At 52.7% G+C, this 20000-nt stretch overlaps 1 protein-coding gene across 1 annotated transcript in view; it reads right to left on the reverse strand.

The window, feature by feature from the left end:
* The window catches only part of tecpr2 (tectonin beta-propeller repeat containing 2), a 45087-nt gene that overhangs the window by 21712 nt on the left and 3375 nt on the right, over positions 1-20000 (reverse strand). The window contains exons 4-14 of the mRNA XM_084451287.1: positions 19231-19362; positions 18461-18630; positions 13183-13489; positions 6845-6977; positions 5430-5557; positions 5195-5342; positions 3817-4430; positions 3231-3414; positions 2874-3047; positions 1632-1812; positions 795-936 (exon numbers count right to left, since the gene is read on the reverse strand). Coding sequence (XP_084307413.1) covers positions 795-936; positions 1632-1812; positions 2874-3047; positions 3231-3414; positions 3817-4430; positions 5195-5342; positions 5430-5557; positions 6845-6977; positions 13183-13489; positions 18461-18630; positions 19231-19362 — 2313 coding nt within the window. The remainder of the gene's footprint in view (positions 1-794; positions 937-1631; positions 1813-2873; positions 3048-3230; positions 3415-3816; positions 4431-5194; positions 5343-5429; positions 5558-6844; positions 6978-13182; positions 13490-18460; positions 18631-19230; positions 19363-20000) is intronic.

The following is a 20000-nucleotide window of genomic DNA, read 5'->3' on the forward strand; positions in this document are numbered from 1 at the left end:
ACACAGATGGAGACATATTAGACAGGATGCAGGGACAATGTAAATAAATATAACACCAGTGAGTTAGCTACTACCACAGCACTTGGCGTGGCTGGAGAACATAAGCTAAGCCAAATGACGGTGGCAATAATAATATAACATAATTTATCTTGTCAGCAACACACAGTAAGCACAATAGTAGGAATAATAACATATATTAACCAGGTTATCTGTTAGTAGCCTGCTATTATTTAGGCTCAATAATCTAACGTTAAGTTGTCATATCAGTGATCTCACTGGACGGAGGCTGGCTAGCCATATCAGAGCTAACAAGACAACTAGCAGCTTAAGTAACCTAATGATGGTGACGGCGACGTTCCTCAATACCACTCGTGGACAAGTAGCGACGTTAGCTACGTTCGCAATACCACGCGTGGGCAAGTAGCGACGTTCGTCAGGTTTGTCTTCTCAGTTAGCAAATCCACACGGGCCATAATTACGTGAGCTAACGTGAGCCACGCGAATGCCGCGACCAATGCACACATTGCTGACTTACTTCAGGCCGCCGCCGTCGCTAGGACAAAATGTCGTGAGTCACGTCAGTCCTCCTATCAAATACAATGGGAGTCGAATGGATTCACTCACGTAAACACGTACGTTTGTCAGCTCCGTATGCAGCTCAGTTCGCTCCGTGCGGTAAGAAATGGCACATTTCACCCCCCATAAGAAATGGCACATTTCACCCCCCATAGTTTACGTGTGTGTGCGTGTGTGTGTGTGTTTACGTGTGTGTGTATGTGTGTGTGCGGTCCTACCTGCCACCAGTGCTGGTCGTCCCCCTGTGGTTTGCAGGCGGTGACGCCGGTCCGGAACCACAGGCTGCCGCTGGTGTCCAGAGCCCAGACCGTCCCCTGCTCCCCCAGAGAGAGGCAGATGGGCTCCAGGCCCTGGCCCTCGCTACGCGGGTCAGAACACAGCCCATCAGACGGGTCAGAACACACAGCACACATAAGACGGACGGGTCAGAACACACAGCACATCAGACGGGTCAGAACACACAGCACACACCAGATGGACGGGTCAGAACACACAGCACATCAGACTGGGAGAGGTCAACAGCTCAAATTCCGCCCTCTGGAGATATGATAGCCCTTTTCCACCAACGGTCCGGTTCTGAATTCTTGGAACCTTGGTTCCATCTAGGGAACCCGTTTCGACTAGTTTTGAGCGGGACCGTTGTACGTCATTATATCATCACGGTTCGCGCTGAAAAACCTACTATTTTTTGGTGCCGGTTCAGAACCAACTTTTTGGTCGAAATGCTTGGAAGCGTTCAAAATTAGGTTCGCAAACCGGCTAGAACCGGTTCCTTCTTGGTAGAAAAGGGCTATGAGAGGACTGAGAGGGCTGGACTGCTACTGGACCATTTTGATTTAGACAGACAGACAGACAGACAGACAGACAGACAGACAGACAGACAGACAGACAGACAGACAGACAGACAGACAGAAAGACAGACAGACAGACAGACAGACAGACAGACAGACAGACAGACAGACAGACAGGCAAGCAAGCAGACAGACAGACAGACAGACAGGTAGACGGACAGACAGGCAAGCAAGCAAGCAGACAGACAGACAGATGTCTGGTACCTGATCTTGTCGTACTTCCACCCCTCCCCCTCTGAGCAGAAGCTGCTGAGCCCCTCCCTGTAGAAGACGGCTCGCTGCTCGCTGAGCGCCCAGACCACGCCCCCCCGCGCTGCCACCTGGGACATGGGGCACGGGCAGTCCACCTTCACCGCCCGCGCACACGGACGCTCCACGCTCAGCCCTGGAGACACACACACACACACACACACACACACACACACACACTCACACTCACACACACACACACACACACATACACACACAGACACACACACACACACGCACACAGACACACACACACAGACACACACACTCACACACACACACACACACACACACACGCACAGACACACGCACACACACTCACACACACACTCACACACACACACACGCACGCACACACACACTCACGCAGACAGACAGACACATACACACACTGTGAATCAACATCGACACACATCAACAGTCTCAGATATGAGCTTGTGAGAGCATCTGTGTGTGTCTGTCTGTGTCTGTCTGTGTGTGTCTCTGTGTGTGTGTGTGTGTGTGTGTTGTGGCATCCTCCCGACTGCCAGGCGGCACGAGGCTGCCCCAGTGGCGCCATTCACAGACACGACCACGCCCAGAGCAGCCAACGCCCCGCCCCCCAGCTTCAGCACCACGGACAGCGTGGCCTTGCCCTCCAGCTTCAGCACCACGGACAGCGTGGCAACCAGCCAATCAAACAGGCTCCACAGCCCGGCCCATTGAGCAACCAGCCAATCAACCAGGCTCCACAGCCCCGCCCAGGGAGCAACCAGCCAATCAACCAGGCTCCACAGCCCCACCACAGCTCTGCTGTGACGCCATGGTTCTACCGCTCATTCTAACTTGGTGGGGGTTTTTGTTTGTTGGCTGTAAGCCGACACACCAAGAAGAGGGGATCCTATTTTTCACTCCCTTCCTCCTTGTCGTTGTTGACCTGCAGTTCTATGTTGCTACCACAAGAGGCAGTGGTCCCAGAACATCAAAACAAAAACACTCCACAGATTTCCCAGGTCAGCGGTGGCCGAGTGGATAGTGCGCTGCCTATCACCGTTGTGAGTTCAATCCTTGGTGTGGACATACTACGGTACCATGACATATTTTGTCACTGGATGTTATAGAAGTTATGTAACGAGCGTGGGTCATATTTGTGTGTCTGTGTGTGTGTGTGTAGCAGCTCACCTGTCTGTCTGTGTGTGTGTGTGTGTAGCAGCTCACCTGTCTGCAGGTAGAGGTCTCCGTTGGTGCGGATGATCCAGGCGGTGTCGTCGCTGAGGGCCAGGAAGGCGGTCTGGTCCAGGGCCTTGTACCAGTGGCGCTTCCCTCTGATGGTGACCTTACCGCAGGCGTATGCCGTCATGCTCTTCTGCTCCACCTTCCACAGCAGGGAGCCTGGGGGCCACAGCTTCTCTGTTACCTTACTTTCACTACATTATTACTGTTAATGAGATTACTTTACTATATTATACACATGTTGTGCATGTGTTCTGTCTGGGCCCTCCTGGTGGCCTCAGCAGGGATTGCAGGGATCAGGGATAATAAAGTTGTGCAGGGTTGAGCTGGCTTGTGTCTGACCTGAGGGCGAGACTGCCACCTGGTGGACGTTGTCCTCGAACTTCTGCCAGCTGAGGCCCCCGTCGGGCAGGGCACTGCAGTACAGGCCTCCCTTGAAGTCCAGACACCAGACGAAGCGGTCGGTCACCGCCAGGCTCAGGATACCACAGCCAGGCCCAGAGTACCCCATCCAGCTCTCCGCCAGCTGCAGGACAAGAACTACATTACCCATCCAGCTCTCCGCCAGCTGCAGGACAAGAACTACATTACCCATCCAGCTCTCCGCCAGCTGCAGGAGTGTGTGGGTGATGTGTTGTGAGGGTGTGGGTACCTGGTCAGCCCTGGTCCTGGGTGCTGTGTTGTGAGGGTGTGGGTACCTGGTCAGCCCTGTTCCTGGGTTCTGTGTTGTGAGGGTGTGGGTACCTGGTCAGCCCTGGTCCTGGGTGCTGTGTTGTGAGGGTGTGGGTACCTGGTCAGCCCTGGTCCTGGGTGCTGTGTTGTGAGGGTGTGGGTACCTGGTCAGCCCTGGTCCTGGGTGCTGTGTTGTGAGGGTGTGGGTACCTGGTCAGCCCTGGTCCTGGGTGCTGTGTTGTGAGGGTGTGGGTACCTGGTCAGCCGTGTTCCTGGCCCGGTCCGGCTGCTCCGCTCCACTGCTGCCCTGTAGGCCGGCCAGGTCCGTTCCCCCGCCGGACGGGTCCCCGGAGGCGTAGATGTCCTCCTCGTCGCTGGACGGGCAGGGCTCGCCGCCGGGGGACAAGTCCATCCTCTCCGGAGCGCCGCCGGGGGGGTCCGAGTCCTCCGGGCCAATCAGAGGGCTCAGGAACTCGTCCTCCTGCTCTTCCATTGGCTCCTGCTCCTCCGAGGCCTGCATGTAAGAGAAGGTGCACTCCAGCAGGAGGTCCACGTCCGGGGTGGGGGCGTGGGGCCCTCCTCCCTCCTCCCTCTCTGGGTCCGTGTCCTGGAGGGGGAGGAAGGCCAGGGAGCCGGGGTCCGGCCCCGGCCCCTGGGAGGTGGCTGACGGTTCTGAGCAGCTGCTGTGGGCCGTGGGGTCCGGGTCCCGGTCCTGCTCGGGGTCCTGTCCCGGGGGAGAGCGGTCGTTGCTCTGCAGGTCCAGGCTGCTGCAGGTGAGGCTGGTGCGGTCCGAGAGCTGGTCGTCCGGCAGGCTGAGCGTCCCCTCCGACCAGCTGCTGTTCTCTGACAGACGGTTCCCACCGCCGCTCTCTGTGGGGGCAGAGCAAACACAGGTGAGACCGGAGACCCTCTCGGCGTGGCTCAAACTAGAGGTCTTCACGGGTCGGGTAAATCCGAGAGTACCCGAACCGGACCCGAGACCCGTACGGGTCCGGGTCCACATTTCCACGCTTTTATTATGGTCAATTGGGTTCGGGTGGATCCAATTCTATTACCTCGGGTCAGAGAAACACATGACGCAAATTCAGTGAGACTGCGACGCGAGCGGAGACACGGCAGCCACCACCAGTAGCCTACCTTGTGAAAAATTAGCTGAAAAGAAATGAATATAAAGAGGTCAAACCTAGCGGCAGCTTTGTGTAGCCTTATTTATTTACGGCTGTTTCATTTCCATGCTGCCACATCACAGCCTGACAAAACAGCGATTGATCCTGTCGAGATTGAGAGGATAAATCGCAATTCCATCAAACTGTGATGCAACAGCATGCAAGCCAACAGCCGTGACAGCCTAAGCGATTAATGCTACTAGGCTACTTGCTACTACTATCTGTCGGATCCGTAAAATACCCGATCCGACTCGGGTCTCGGGTCTCTGTCTTACTCCTTCTCTCGGACAAAATCGGGTCCGGTATACATATTTAAAAAAATGATCGGATTTAGTCAGATCTCGGAACGAATGTCTCGGGTCCATCTCGGTTTCGGGTCCACATTTTAGACCCGAGAAGACCTCTAGCTCAAACCTGGCTAGAGCGTCCTGTCAGGGGAGTACAGGTCGTCACGGTAACGCCGCTCACCCTGCCGCCGCCGCTTGGCTTTCTTCTTCACCCTGATTGGCCGGACCACCAGGTCCTCCAGGGGCAGGGGGGCGGCGTAGCGGCTGCAGCCCGGCTCCCACGGCCCTGCCCCCTCCGGCCCCCCGCGCCTGTGCTCCTCCTCCGCCTCCTGGGGGCTGTCGCCGAGCTCCAGCTCCTCCTCTGCCTCCTCCACCTCCTCCACGCCCTCCTCCTCCTGCTCCTCCCCCCGCCTCGCCCCCCCCTGCTGCTCCACGATGATGGCCATGGTTCTGATTGGTTGGGCCGTTTCCACCGAGCCGGTTGGTGGGAGCAGGATGGTGGGCGTGGTCAGGGGAGAGCTCAGAGGGAGGGACAGGTCAGACACTGGAGGAGAGAGAGAGAGAGACAGAGAGAGAGAGAGAGACAGAGAGAGGGGGATGAGGAGAGAGAGGATGAGGAGAGAGAGAGGGATGAGGTGAGAGAGATGGATGAGGAGAGAGAGGGATGAGGAGAGAGAGGGATGAGGAGAGAGAGGGATGAGGAGAGAGAGAGGGATGAGGAGAGAGAGGGATGAGGAGAAAGAGGATGAGGAGAGAGAGGGATGAGGAGAGAGAGGGATGAGGAGAGAGAGGGATGAGGAGAGAGAGAGGGATGAGGAGAGAGAGAGGGATGAGGAGAGAGAGGGATGAGGAGAAAGAGGATGAGGAGAGAGAGAGAGGGATGAGGAGAGAGAGGATGAGGAGAGAGAGGGATGATGAGAGAGGGGGATGAGGAGAGAGAGGATGAGGAGATAGAGATGGGGATGAGGAGAGAGGGATGAGGAGAGAGAGATGGGGATGAGGAGAGGGATGAGGAGAGAGAGAGAAGGATGAGGAGAGAGATGAGGAGAGAGAGGGATGAGGAGAGAGAGAGGGAAGATGAGAGAGAGGGATGAGGAGAGAGAGATGAGGAGAGAGAGAGATGAGGAGAGAGAGGGATGAGGAGAGAGAGAGAGAAGGATGAGGAGAGAGAGGGATGAGGAGAGAGAGAGGGATGAGGAGAGAGATGAGGAGAGAGGGATGAGGAGAGAGAGAGGGATGATGAGAGAGAGGGATGAGGAGAGAGAGATGAGGAGAGAGAGAGGGATGAGGAGAGAGAGAGAGGGATGATGAGAGAGGGGGATGAGGAGAGAGGGGATGAGGAGATGAGGAGAGAGAGAGAGAGGGATGAGGAGAGAGAGATGAGGAGAGGGGGATGAGGAGAGAGAGATAAGGAGAGAGAGATGGGGATGAGGAGAGAGAGGGATGAGGAGAGAGAGAGGGATGAGGAGAGAGAGAGGGATGAGGAGAGAGAGGATGAGGAGAGAGAGATGGGGATGAGGAGAGGGATGAGGGGGATGGGGAGAGAGAGGATGAGGAGAGAGAGAGGGGGATGAGCAGAGAGAGAGGGATGGTGAAAAGAGAAGAGGGGATCAGGATAGGTCTATGAAACCAAAAAACATTCCACCACCCTGCAAAGAGTCACAATCACATCATATTGTTCTCAGAGTACAGGAGGTGTTGTGGTGTCTGGGTGTGAGCGCTGGCCTGGCCGGTGACGGGGGTGCTGGTGTCTGGGTGTGAGCGCTGGCCTGGCCGGTGACAGGGGGCGCTGGTTGAGGAGAGCGGTCAGTGAGTCAGTGTGTGACCTCACCGTACGAGCCCATCCCCTCTGGGCTGTTGGAGATGCGGACGATGTCCCGGTCGCCCTTCAGGATGAAGATCTCATTCTCGGTGCAGGACACCGACACAATGTCCCCACCGCTCTCCACCGCCCCGACAATCACCTGGGGACAGAAGAGAAACCAGAGAGGACCTGCTTATATACAGAACCAGCTGAGAGGAGCTGCTTATATACAGAACCAGCTGAGAGGACCTGCTTATATACAGAACCAGCTGAGAGCTGCTTATATACAGAACCAGCTGAGAGGACCTGCTTATATACAGAACCAGCTGAGAGGAGCTGCTTATATACAGAACCAGCTGAGAGGACCTGCTTATATACAGAACCAGCTGAGAGGAGCTGCTTATATACAGAACCAGCTGAGAGGAGCTGCTTATATACAGAACCAGCTGAGAGGACCTGCTTATATACAGAACCAGCTGAGAGGAGCTGCTTATATACAGAACCAGCTGAGAGGACCTGCTTATATACAGAACCAGCTGAGAGCTGCTTATATACAGAACCAGCTGAGAGGACCTGCTTATATACAGAACCAGCTGAGAGGAGCTGCTTATATACAGAACCAGCTGAGAGGAGCTGCTTATATACAGAACCAGCTGAGAGGACCTGCTTATATACAGAACCAGCTGAGAGGAGCTGCTTATATACAGAACCAGCTGAGGAAAGGAGCTGATTATATACAGCTAAAAGCATTATACAGGCAGTCTGTCTGTATTTTACAGTCTTAAGACGGTCTGTAAAATAGAGGCTCTACTCTGAGGTACCTGGGTAGTACCTGGTGAGTACCTGGTGAGTGCCTGGTGAGTGCCTGGTGAGTGCCTGGTGAGTACCTGGGGCCTCATTTATAAAAGTTGCATGGAATCCACATAACTAAGTTTGCTTAGCTAAGTAAGTACGAAAATATACGCAGAAAAAATCTCAGATTTATAAAACGCTACGTATCATAGCCCATGTTCAGTTAGGCCCTTTATAAATCACAATCAACACTTAACTTGCCGCACGTGAACGCGCGTTCTGATCACACCCCAATTAACGCCCACAATTGCCTATGAATGGTCAGTGATACGCCCCTAATACATATGCAGCAAGAATGGAGCCGAGTGCAAAAGGCAGAAAGAGAAAGAGAATATTATTAGTTGGCTGCTGATATCCAAACTGATAATCATTATAAGCTTATAGTGTTGTTGCATGGGTAATGGGGTTTGGATCTATATTGCACGTAGCTTAATGCTTCACAGGGTGGCCCATGAATAAAAGGCCTAACTTATCAACGTACAAATGGGTCAATTTACAATGACATCCATAACAATGCAAACATGTAGGCCTATAGTGACTACTTAAGGCAAGTATCCCCAATTTAACTGTACGACAGATCTGAGGGTTCTTTGCGGCAGCCAATTTGTGTATGGCGCTAAATGACATGTGTACAAGGGCTCTGTTGATTGGCCAATCTCTGACCAGTGCCCCGCCCCTGAGACAGTTGGTGCAAAAGTCATTCGTGTACCATCATCATCATCATCATCTTCATCCGCTTATCCAGGGTCGGGTCGCGGAGGCAGCAGCTCCAGCAAGGGGCCCCAGACATCCCTTTCCCTAGCAGCATCAACCAGCTCTGCCTGGGGAATCTTTAGCCGCTCACAGGCCAGTGCGGAGATGTAGTCCCGCCACCTAGTCCTGGGTCTACCCCGCGGCCTCCTCCCAGCCGGACACGCCTGGAACACCTCCCTAGGGAGGCGCCCAGGAGGCATCCTCACTAGATGCCCGAACCACCTCAACTGGCTCCTTTCGACGCAAAGGAGCAGCGGCTCTACTCCGAGTCTCTCCCGGATGACTGAACTTCTCACCCGATCTCTCAGGGAGACCCCAGCCACCCTCCGGAGAAAACTCATTTCGGCCGCTTGTATCCGTGATCTCGTTCTTTCGGTCATGACCCATCCTTCATGACCATAGGTGAGGGTGGGGACGAAGATAGACCGGTAGATCGAGAGCTTTGCCTTTTGGCTCAGCTCTCTTTTCGTCACAACAGTGCGGTATAGCGACTGCAGAACCGCACCAGCTGCTCCGATTCTCCGGCCAAACTCCCTCTCCATGGTTCCCTCACTCGTGAACAAGACCCCCAGATACTTGAACTCCTTCACTTGGGGTAAGGACTCATTTCCTACTCGGAGCGGACAGGCCACCGGTTTCCTGCTGAGAACCATGGCCTCAGATTTAGAAGTGCTTATTCTCATCCCAGCCGCTTCACACTCAGTTGCGAACCTATCCAGAGAGTGCTGGAGGTCGCAGGCAGCTGATGCCATCAGGACCACATCATCTGCAAAAAGCAGTGACGTGATCACCAGCTCACCGAACTGCAAACCCACCTCCCCCCGGCTACGCCTCGATATCCTGTCCATGAAAATCACAAACAGGATTGGTGACAAAGCGCAGCCCTGGCGGAGGCCAACACCCACCGGAAAGGCAGACGACTTACTGCCGAGGACCCGGACACAGCTCTCGCTCTGGGTGTACAGGGATTGGATGGCCCTAAGTAGGGACCCCCTCACCCCATACTCCCGCATAACCCTCCACAAGACCTCTCGGGGGACCCGGTCGTAAGCCTTCTCCAAGTCCACAAAACACATGTAGACAGGTTGGGCAAACTCCCAAGCCCCCTCCAAGATCCTTGCGAGAGTGAAGAGCTGGTCGGTAGTTCCACGACCAGGACGAAATCCGCATTGTTCCTCTTCGATCTGAGGTTCGACTATCGGCCGGACCCTCCTTTCCAGCACCTTGGAGTAAACTTTCCCTGGGAGGCTGAGTAATGTGATGCCTCTATAATTCGCACACACCCTCTGGTCCCCTTTTTTGAATATTGGGACCACCACCCCAGTCTGCCACTCCTTCGGCACTGACCCAGACTTCCACGCAATGTTACAGAGGCGTGTCAACCAAGACAGCCCCTCTACACCCAGAGCCTTCAGCATTTCTGGACGGATCTCATCAGTCCCTGGGGCTCTGCCACTGTGGAGTTGTTTGACTACCTCAGTGACCTCCTCCAAGGACATTGACGACCCCCCATCATCTTCCGGCTCTGCCTCGATCGTAGAGGGTGGATTAGTCGGGTTCAGGAGTTCCTCAAAGTGCTCCTTCCAACGCTCAACAACCTCCTCAGTTGAGGTCAGCAGTGTCCCCTCCTTGCTGTATACAGCTTGGATGGTCCCCCGCTTTCCCTTCCTGAGGTGTCTGATGGTCTTCCAGAAACACTTTGGTGCCGACCGAAAGTCCTTCTCCATGGTTTCTCCGAACTCCTCCCACACCCGCTGCTTTGCCTTGGTCACGGCCGAAGCCGCAGCCCTCCGGGCCAGTCGATACCCTGCAACTGTTTCTGGGGTCTCCCGGGCTAACATAACCCGGAAGGCCTCCTTCTTCAGTCGGACGGCTTCCCTCACCACCGCTGTCCACCACGGTGTCCGAGGGTTACCGCCCCTTGAGGTACCTATGGCCCTCAGGCCACAGCTCACAGCCGCAGCTTCAGCAATGGAGGCTTTGAACACCGACCACTCATGCTCGATGTCCCCAACCTCCACAGGGATGCCTGAGAAGCTCCGCCGGAGGTGGCAATTGAAATCTCTCCGGACAGGCTCTTCCTCCAGACGTTCCCAGTTCACCCTCACTACACGCTTGGGTTTTCCAGGTCTGTCCAGAAGTTTCCCCCGCCATCGAAACCAGCTCACCACCAGATGGTGATCAGTGGACAGCTCTGCCCCTCTCTTTACCCGAGTGTCCAAAACGCATGGCCTCAGATCAGATGATACGATAACGAAATCGATCATCGACCTTCGGCCTAAGGTGTTCTGATGCCAGGTGTACTTGTGGGCATCCTTGTGTTCGAACATGGTGTTTGTTATGGACAAACCGTGACTAGCACAGAAGTCCAACAACAAAACACCACTCGGGTTCAGATCGTGGTGGCCATGCCTCCCAATCACGCCCCTCCAAGTTTCTCCATCATTGCCTACGTGTGCATTGAAGTCCCCCAGTAGGACACTGGAGTCCCCTGCAGGAGCCCCCAAAAGGACTCCACTCAGGGTATGCAGGAAGGCTGAGTACTCTGAACTGCTGTTCGGTGCATAAGCACAAACCACAGTCAGAGTCCCCCCCCCCACAGTCCTAAGGCGCAGGGAGGCGACCCTCTCGTCCACTGGGGTGAACTCCAGCACAGAGGCGCTCAGCTGGGGGCTAGCTAGTATAGCCACACCTGCCTTACGCCTCATACCGTGAGCATCTCCGGAGAAGAACAGGGTCCAACCCCTATCCAGGAGTTTGGTTCCGGCGCCGGTGCTGTGCGTGGAGGTTAGCCCCACCAGGTGTAATTGGTATCGCTCCACCTCCCTCACAAGCTCCGGCTCCTTCCCCCCCAGCGAGGTCACGTTCCATGTCCCCAGAGCCAGCCTTTGCCGCCCGGGTCCGGTCCGTCGGTGTCCCCCGCCTTCACCGCCACCTAGTTGGCAGCGCACCCGACCCCGACAATTCCTCCCGCGGGTGGTGGGTCCACGGGACGATGGAGGAGGAGATGGTGCTTCCACGTTGCTTATTCGGGCTGGGCCCGGCCGGGCTCCGTGGTAAGCCCGGCCACCAGGCGCTCGCATGCGGGCCCTCCGTCTGGGCCTGGCTCCAGACGAGGGCCCCGGGCTTCCTCCGGGCCGGGTCTCTCTTCCTTGTAGTTGTAATTTCATCAGGGTTTTTGCCTGTAACCCCAGGTAGGGGGGCTAGGGGGTACTACCACTTGCCCAAGGTGGACCCCCGGACTAGTGGAGGGAAGGAGGCGTCTTACTTCTCCATTCTAGTTTTGCAACTAGCCACTGCCGCAGTCATTCGTGTACCCACAGACATAAATGTGTGTACCCTTAGCTGCTGATTTGTTGTTGTGTTTGTATGAGAGAGTAAATAAATCCTACAAGTGTGCAACATTTCTCTGTGACTACGAATTTACTCCTACAAGTGTGCAACTTTTCTCTCTGACTACGAAATTTACTCCTACAAGTGTGCAAATTTTCTTTGTGACTTTGAATTTACTGATACGCATGTGTGACTATTTTTCTACGACTACAATTCCACTGTTACAGGTGTTCAGCACTTTTGCACCAAAAATACCTTCATAGACAAACCTTGTCATCCACCCCATCTCCCAATGGTAATGAGTGCAGCCAGACCTTTCTCCAGCACTGGCACAGCATAAACCAAGTGTGGAGATACTAGGTCACCAGCCAATCTCCACCACTGTCCGATAGATACCCCTGTGTCTGCTGCAGATGTCGTAGCAAATTAGTTAACACACACACACGCACACACAGACATACAACAGTCCACTTCCGGCCTTAGGCCCGGGTCCAGTACCCCCTTCCCCTCACCCTAACCCGGGTCCGTATCCTCTGCCTACCCCCACCCTACCCCTGACCCCTGCCTCTACCTGGACCCAGGCACACTCACACACACACTGACAGACACCAGTCCTGGGCTCAGATCCCCTTCCCCTCACCCTAACCCGGGTCCGTATCCTTTTCCTACCCCGATCCTACCCCTGACCCTGCCTCTATCTGGGCCCAGGCACATTTATGCACACACAGACATACACCAATGTTTGCCATTTAATGTTATTTATTGCTCTATAAATGTTCTTAGCCGGTAGACAAACATACTCCAGGAGCTTGCTCGATCGCCTCGTTGAGAGGGGTCAGGGAAGAATTTTTACAGCTCACTTATCTGGCCCCCGGGTGATTACTGTTTTTTTTGCTTCCCTCTGGAATATGTAGGGGTGGGATGTCTGCCCACCTCCCTTGTTCTCTGTAAAGCGCATTGTGTTGCCTCTGGGTATGAAATGCGCTATATAAATAAAGCTTTGATTGATTGATTGACTGTGTACAGTACTACCTGGTGTGATATGGTATATTACCTGGTGTGGTACAGTATATTACCTAGTGTGATACAGTATATTACTTGGTGTGGTATGTTCTATTCCTTGCTGTGGTACAGTATATTACCTGGTTTGATACAGTATAATACCTGGCATGGTACGGTATATTACCTGGCATGGTACGGTATATTACCTGGTATGGTACAGTATATTACCTGGTTTGATACAGTATATTACCTGGTATGGTACAGTATATTACCTGGTTTGATACAGTATATCACCTGGTATGGTACGGTATATTACCTGGTATGGTACAGTATATTACCTGGTTTGATACAGTATATTACCTGGTATGGTACGGTATATTACCTAGTATGGTACGGTATATTAACTGGTACAGACAGTAAGTTACCTGATTGAGACAGTCCAGGACATAGACGCTGTATTCGTTCCAGCTGAGCAGCCACCCATCCCTGAGGAAGCAGGAGAGCAGGCCCAGCTGCCTGTCGGCCGGCCGGTAGGCCCCCGAGGGCGCGGCCCGGGGGAGCAGCTGGAACTGGGGCACGTCCTGGCTGAACAGGGGCTTGAGCAGACGCGTGTCCTCCACCACGCCGCGCACGTCCGTCCTCCACAGACGCAGCCCCGGACGCGCCGCCAGCACCTGCAGGTCACTCTGCTTGCACAGCCCCGGCTGGAAGCATGCGCCGAACTTTCCACCACTGAGGAGACAGAACCAACCAACCAGGTATCATCATCACCTGAACCACTGAGCCATAACCAACCAACCAGGTTACATCATCACCTGATCCACTGAGCCATAACCAACCAACCAGGTATCATCATCATCTGAACCACTGAGCCATAACCAACCAACCAGGTATCATCATCATCTGAACCACTGAGCCATAACCAACCAACTCAGGTATCATCATCATCACCTGAACCACTGAGCCATAACCAACCAACCAGGTATCATCATCACCTGAACCACTGAGCCATAACCAACCAACCAGGTATCATAATCATCTGAACCACTGAGCCATAACCAACCAACCAGGTATCATCATCATCTGAACCACTGAGCCATAACCAACCAACCAGGTATCATCATCATCTGAACCACTGAGCCAAACCAACCAACCCAGGTATCATCATCATCACCTGAACCACTGAGCCATAACCAACCAACCAGGTATCATCATCACCTGAACCACTGAACCATAACCAACCAACCAGGTATCATAATCATCTGAATCACTGAGCCATAACCAACCAGGTATCATCATCATCTGAACCACTGAGCCATAACCAACCAACCAGGTTACATCATCACCTGAACCACTGAGCCATAACCAACCAACCAGGTTACATCATCATCTGAACCACTGGGCCATAACCAACCAACCAGGTATCATCATTATCTGAACCACTGAGCCATAACCAACCAACCAGGTTACATCATCACCTGAACCACTGAGCCATAACCAACCAACCAGGTATCATGATCATCACCTGAACCACTGAGCCATAACCAACCAACCAGGTATCATCATCACCTGAACCACTGAGCCATAACCAACTAACCAGGTATCATTATCATCTGAACCACTGAGCCATAACCATCCAACCAGGTATCATCATCATCTGAACCACTGATCCATAACCAACCAACCAGGTTACATTATCACCTGAACCACTGAGCCATAACCAACCAACCAGGTATCATCATCATCTGAACCACTGAGCCATAACCAACCAACCAGGTATCATCATCATCTGAACCACTGAGCCATAACCAACCAACCCATGTATCATCATCATCACCTGAACCACTGAGCCATAACCAACCAATCAGGTATCATCATCACCTGAACCACTGAGCCATAACCAACCAACCAGGTATCATCATCATCTGAACCACTGAGCCATAACCAACCAACCATGTATCATCATCATCTGAACCACTGAGCCATAACCAACCAACCAGGTATCATCATCATCTGAACCACTGAGCCATAACCAACCAACCAGGTATCATCATCACCTGAACCACTGAGCCATAACCAACCAACCAGGTATCATAATCATCTGAACCACTGAGCCATAACCAACCAACCCAGGTATCATCATCTGAACCACTGAGCCATAACCAACCAACCAGGTATCATCATCATCTGAACCACTGAGCCATAACCAACCAACCCAGGTATCATCATCATCACCTGAACCACTGAGCCATAACCAACCAACCAGGTATCATCATCACCTGAACCACTGAGCCATAACCAACCAACCAGGTATCATAATCATCTGAATCACTGAGCCATAACCAACCAGGTATCATCATCATCTGAACCACTGAGCCATAACCAACCAACCAGGTTACATCATCACCTGAACCACTGAGCCATAACCAACCAACCAGGTTACATCATCATCTGAACCACTGGGCCATAACCAACCAACCAGGTATCATCATTATCTGAACCACTGAGCCATAACCAACCAACCAGGTTACATCATCACCTGAACCACTGAGCCATAACCAACCAACCAGGTATCATGATCATCACCTGAACCACTGAGCCATAACCAACCAACCAGGTATCATCATCACCTGAACCACTGAGCCATAACCAACTAACCAGGTATCATAATCATCTGAACCACTGAGCCATAACCAACCAACCAGGTATCATCATAATCTGAACCACTGATCCATAACCAACCAACCAGGTTACATTATCACCTGAACCACTGAGCCATAACCAACCAACCAGGTATCATCATCATCTGAACCACTGAGCCATAACCAACCAACCAGGTATCATCATCATCTGAACCACTGAGCCATAACCAACCAACCCATGTATCATCATCATCACCTGAACCACTGAGCCATAACCAACCAATCAGGTATCATCATCACCTGAACCACTGAGCCATAACCAACCAACAAGGTACCATAATCATCTGAACCACTGAGCCATAACCAACCAACCATGTATCATCATCATCTGAACCACTGAGCCATAACCAACCAACCAGGTATCATCATCATCTGAACCACTGAGCCATAACCAACCAACCAGGTATCATCATCACCTGAACCACTGAGCCATAACCAACCAACCAGGTATCATCATCACCTGAACCACTGAGCCATAACCAACCAACCAGGTATCATAATCATCTGAACCACTGAGCCATAACCAACCAACCCAGGTATCATCACCTGAACCACTGAGCCATAACCAACCAACCCAGGTATCATCACCTGAACCACTGAGCCATAACCAACCAACCCAGGTATCATCATCATCACGTGAACCACTGAGCCATAACCAACCAACCAGGTATCATCATAATCATCTGAACCACTGAGCCATAACCAACCAACCAGGTTACATCATAATCATCTGAACCACTGAGCCATACTCTGATGGGTTTGGAGATGCTCAGATGCCAGAATTCCAGGAATTCTCAGAGGTGGAAACCCTCCATGGGGAAATTAAGTAAGGGCTAACGTATGGCCAGCCGGTCACTATGGAAAAATAAGAGCTTGACAGAGCGTTCGGTTTTGTAGCGCACTGAAGGGCTCTTATTTTTCAATAATGACTGGCTGACCATACGTTATCCCTCTTATTACACGGCTATTTGCCAACGACATTAACACTAATACTACCACTTTTTATTTTGCCAACTCAATGGTTCTGTGGGCTTGGGCAATGGGCGTTTTCAGAGATTGAACAAAGGCTACAACAGCCAAACCGTTACTGTTTAGAATGTGAGGACGTATGTGTTCCAACTCGCAAAAAGATCAGCTACAACAATGACAGGACCTGCTTCACAGCAAAACAGGAAGTTAGGGCTGGAGGAGGAGGAAGTCAGGAGGAGTGGAGACGGTTTAAAGAGGTCAAGTACGGGTTTAGCAAGGCAGTGATGAAGGCTAAACTGTAAAAAAAGACAAGTTCAGCAAGAGCTTCATTCCTGCTGCTATTTGTGCCCTAAACACATGAATACCATCTGTCTATGGTCCAGCCGACGGTGTGCCTGTATGTCCTGTAGTGTGTAGTGTAATGTAATGTAATGTTATGTCACGTCATGCAACTGTCTGATGTTTCTATTGTACTTGTTGTCTTTACTGCACTTTGACGTTTATGCACTGACTGTAAAGAGTTTCCTGAAAGGACTTAATAAACTAAACTTACTAAACAACACTTCTCAGAGAAACTACAACATTAGTTCTCAGAGGGGAACACGTTTAGATGGGACAGGGAAACAGGCCTAGTTGTGATTGTAATTTCATGAGCAAACCGTCAAAATGTTGGACAGACAGAAATCGTGTAATAGTTGTGGGTGTGAATTGTCTTGCAGAAATAACCACCAAGGGAAACTGCTGGGTTCGGTCTCATAACTGATGTATCTATAAGTGTGCAACTTCTTCCTCCTGCTAGATTACAAGTGTGACCTTTTGTACTGCAGTTTAGCTGAGTATTTTAATGATTTAATAATGTGTGGGCTGATTTCATCATTGTTTAGGCTTGCATGTGTAGCTGATAGCTGATAATAGCCTAGCAAAATCAATCAGAAACTCGAAAATAGTCAGGATTATGCAACCCTGGCTAATCCATTCAGTGCAAGTCAGCAGAATGTATTGTGCTGTGTGAGTCTAAAGATAATCTGTTCAGACAACTAGCTGACTGTTACCTGTTAGGATTGTGCAAGGTATATATACAACAAGTTAACGTTCCACTTCAAGTGTGAAGTAATTGGTAGCTTGATTAATAATCCCCTTTGGACACAACTAACTTTCTACATAAATTGCATTTAGCACTGTCTGTAGATTTGGTGAAGTACCGTTTTGTCGTGTCTGCCACTAAGCCTACTTCCTCGAGGATACTAGGGTAGAGTGGGCCTGTACTAGGGAAGAGCGGGGCTGTACTAGGGTAGAGTGGGCCTGTACTAGGGTAGAGTGGGCCTGTACTAGGGCAGAGTGGGCCTGTACTAGGGCAGAGCGGGGCTGTACTAGGGCAGAGCAGGGCTGTACTAGGGCAGAGCGAGGCTGTACTAGGGCAGAGTGGGCCTGTACTAGGGCAGAGCGGGGCTGTACTAGGGTAGAGTGGGCCTGTACTAGGGTAGAGTGGGCCTGTACTAGGGCAGAGCGGGGCTGTACTAGGGCAGAGTGGGCCTGTACTAGGGCAGAGCAGGGCTGTGCTGGTACCTCTTGCGGGGCTGTCCTAGGGCAGAGCGGGGCTGTACTAGGGCAGAGCGGGGCTGTACTAGGGCAGAGCGGGGCTGTACTAGGGCAGAGCAGGGCTGTACTAGGGCAGAGTGGGCCTGTACTAGGGCAGAGCGGGGCTGTACTAGGGCAGAGCAGGGCTGTACTAGGGCAGAGTGGGCCTGTACTAGGGCAGAGCGGGGCTGTGCTGGTACCTCTTGCGTGGCTGTACTAGGGCAGAGCGGGGCTGTACTAGGGCAGAGTGGGCCTGTACTAGGGCAGAGCAGGGCTGTACTAGGGCAGAGTGGGCCTGTACTAGGGCAGAGCGGGGCTGTACTAGGGCAGAGCGGGGCTGTACTAGGGCAGAGTGGGCCTGTACTAGGGCAGAGCGGGGCTGTACTAGGGCAGAGCGGGGCTGTACTAGGGCAGAGTGGGCCTGTACTAGGGCAGAGCGGGGCTGTGCTGGTACCTCTTGCGTGGCTTGGTTCCGAGCTGCTGCAGGGCCTGGTTCTGGTCCTGGTCCTGGGTGTGGAGCAGCAGCGAGCGCTGGTGTGTGGAGATCAGTAGCACCTTCTGACTGTACTCCAGCTGCACGATGGACGACGCCTCCTCAAACAGCAGCACCGCGTTACACACACCCTGGACGGACAACACACACACGCACGCACACACATGTGGAGTCGAAGTCTGTGTGTTTTAGATGTTGTCATTGTATTTAACTGTGTATGTAACTAGGGCACCATTGTAAATGAGACCTTGGTCTCAGTGGGTTCCCCTGGATAGATAAAGGTAACATAAAATAAAATAAATTAAATCAACTCCCAGACTCCTGGGGTGTAGTCTGTAGTCTCTAGTGTGATCTGTAGACTCCTGGGGTGTAGTCTGTAGTCTCTAGTGTGATCTGTAGACTCCTGGGGTGTAGTCTGTAGTGTGATCTGTAGACTCCTGGGGTGTAGTCTCTAGTGTGATCTGTAGACTCCTGGGGTGTAGTCTGTAGTCTCTAGTGTGATCTGTAGACTGCTGGGGTGTAGTCTCTAGTGTGATCTGTAGACTCCTGGGGTGTAGTCTCTAGTGTGATCTGTAGACTGCTGGTGTGTAGTCTCTAGTGTGATCTGTAGACTGCTGGGGTGTAGTCTCTAGTGTGATCTGTAGACTGCTGGGGTGTAGTCTGTAGTGTGATCTGTAGACTCCTGGGGTATAGTCTGTAGTCTGTAGTGTGATCTGTCAGCCTGGTCCTACCTGGTCCAGGTCTACAGCGGAGTAGACCACCTTGCCCTTGTCGTCCCCAGAGAACAGCTTCATGCCGTTTGGGCTCCAGGCGAGGGCGGTGACCGTGCTCCTGTGCAGCCCCAGAACGTCGAACCTCCTCAGCTGGGGGCCAGAGAGAGAGGGTCAGAACCACAGTGACCCATACAGGCCCAGACACACAGGGTCAGAACCAGAGTGACCCATACAGGCCCAGACACACAGGGTCAGAACCACAGTGACCCATACAGGCCCAGACACACAGGGTCAGAACCAGAGTGACCCATACTGGCCCAGACACACAGGGTCAGAACCAGAGTGACCCATACTGGCTATAAACCTTGTCATTCGTTGTCACACTGCCCAATCAGTGGCGAGACTGGCGACGAAAATTAATCTGATTCAGGCCGAGAGATTCTCTCGGCACCAATCAGATTCGATACAGACGATTTCGTCCGGGGGCTGGCTCCGCCCAAGACGACTGTGATTGGTTTAAAGAAATACTGCATCGCCCCCCCCCCTATTGCAGAATGGTAATATGTCCAGCCAGACCTGTCTCCGGCGCTAGCACAGCGTAAACGAAGTGTGGAGATAGGTCTGGCTGTGCGAGATAGAACCAGAGTGACCCCTACAGGCCCAGACAGGATTAGACAGACAGGGTCAGAACCAGAGTGACCCCTACGTGACGGGAGGCCCAGGCGGGGTCAGAACCCTGGTCTCCCACTTGGGAGGCGGACACACTGACAGTTGCACCCATAGGGATC

Source organism: Borostomias antarcticus (assembly GCF_949987555.1).
Source record: "Borostomias antarcticus genome assembly, chromosome: 16".
In the NCBI taxonomy this organism is placed as follows: Eukaryota; Metazoa; Chordata; class Actinopteri; order Stomiiformes; family Stomiidae; genus Borostomias; species Borostomias antarcticus.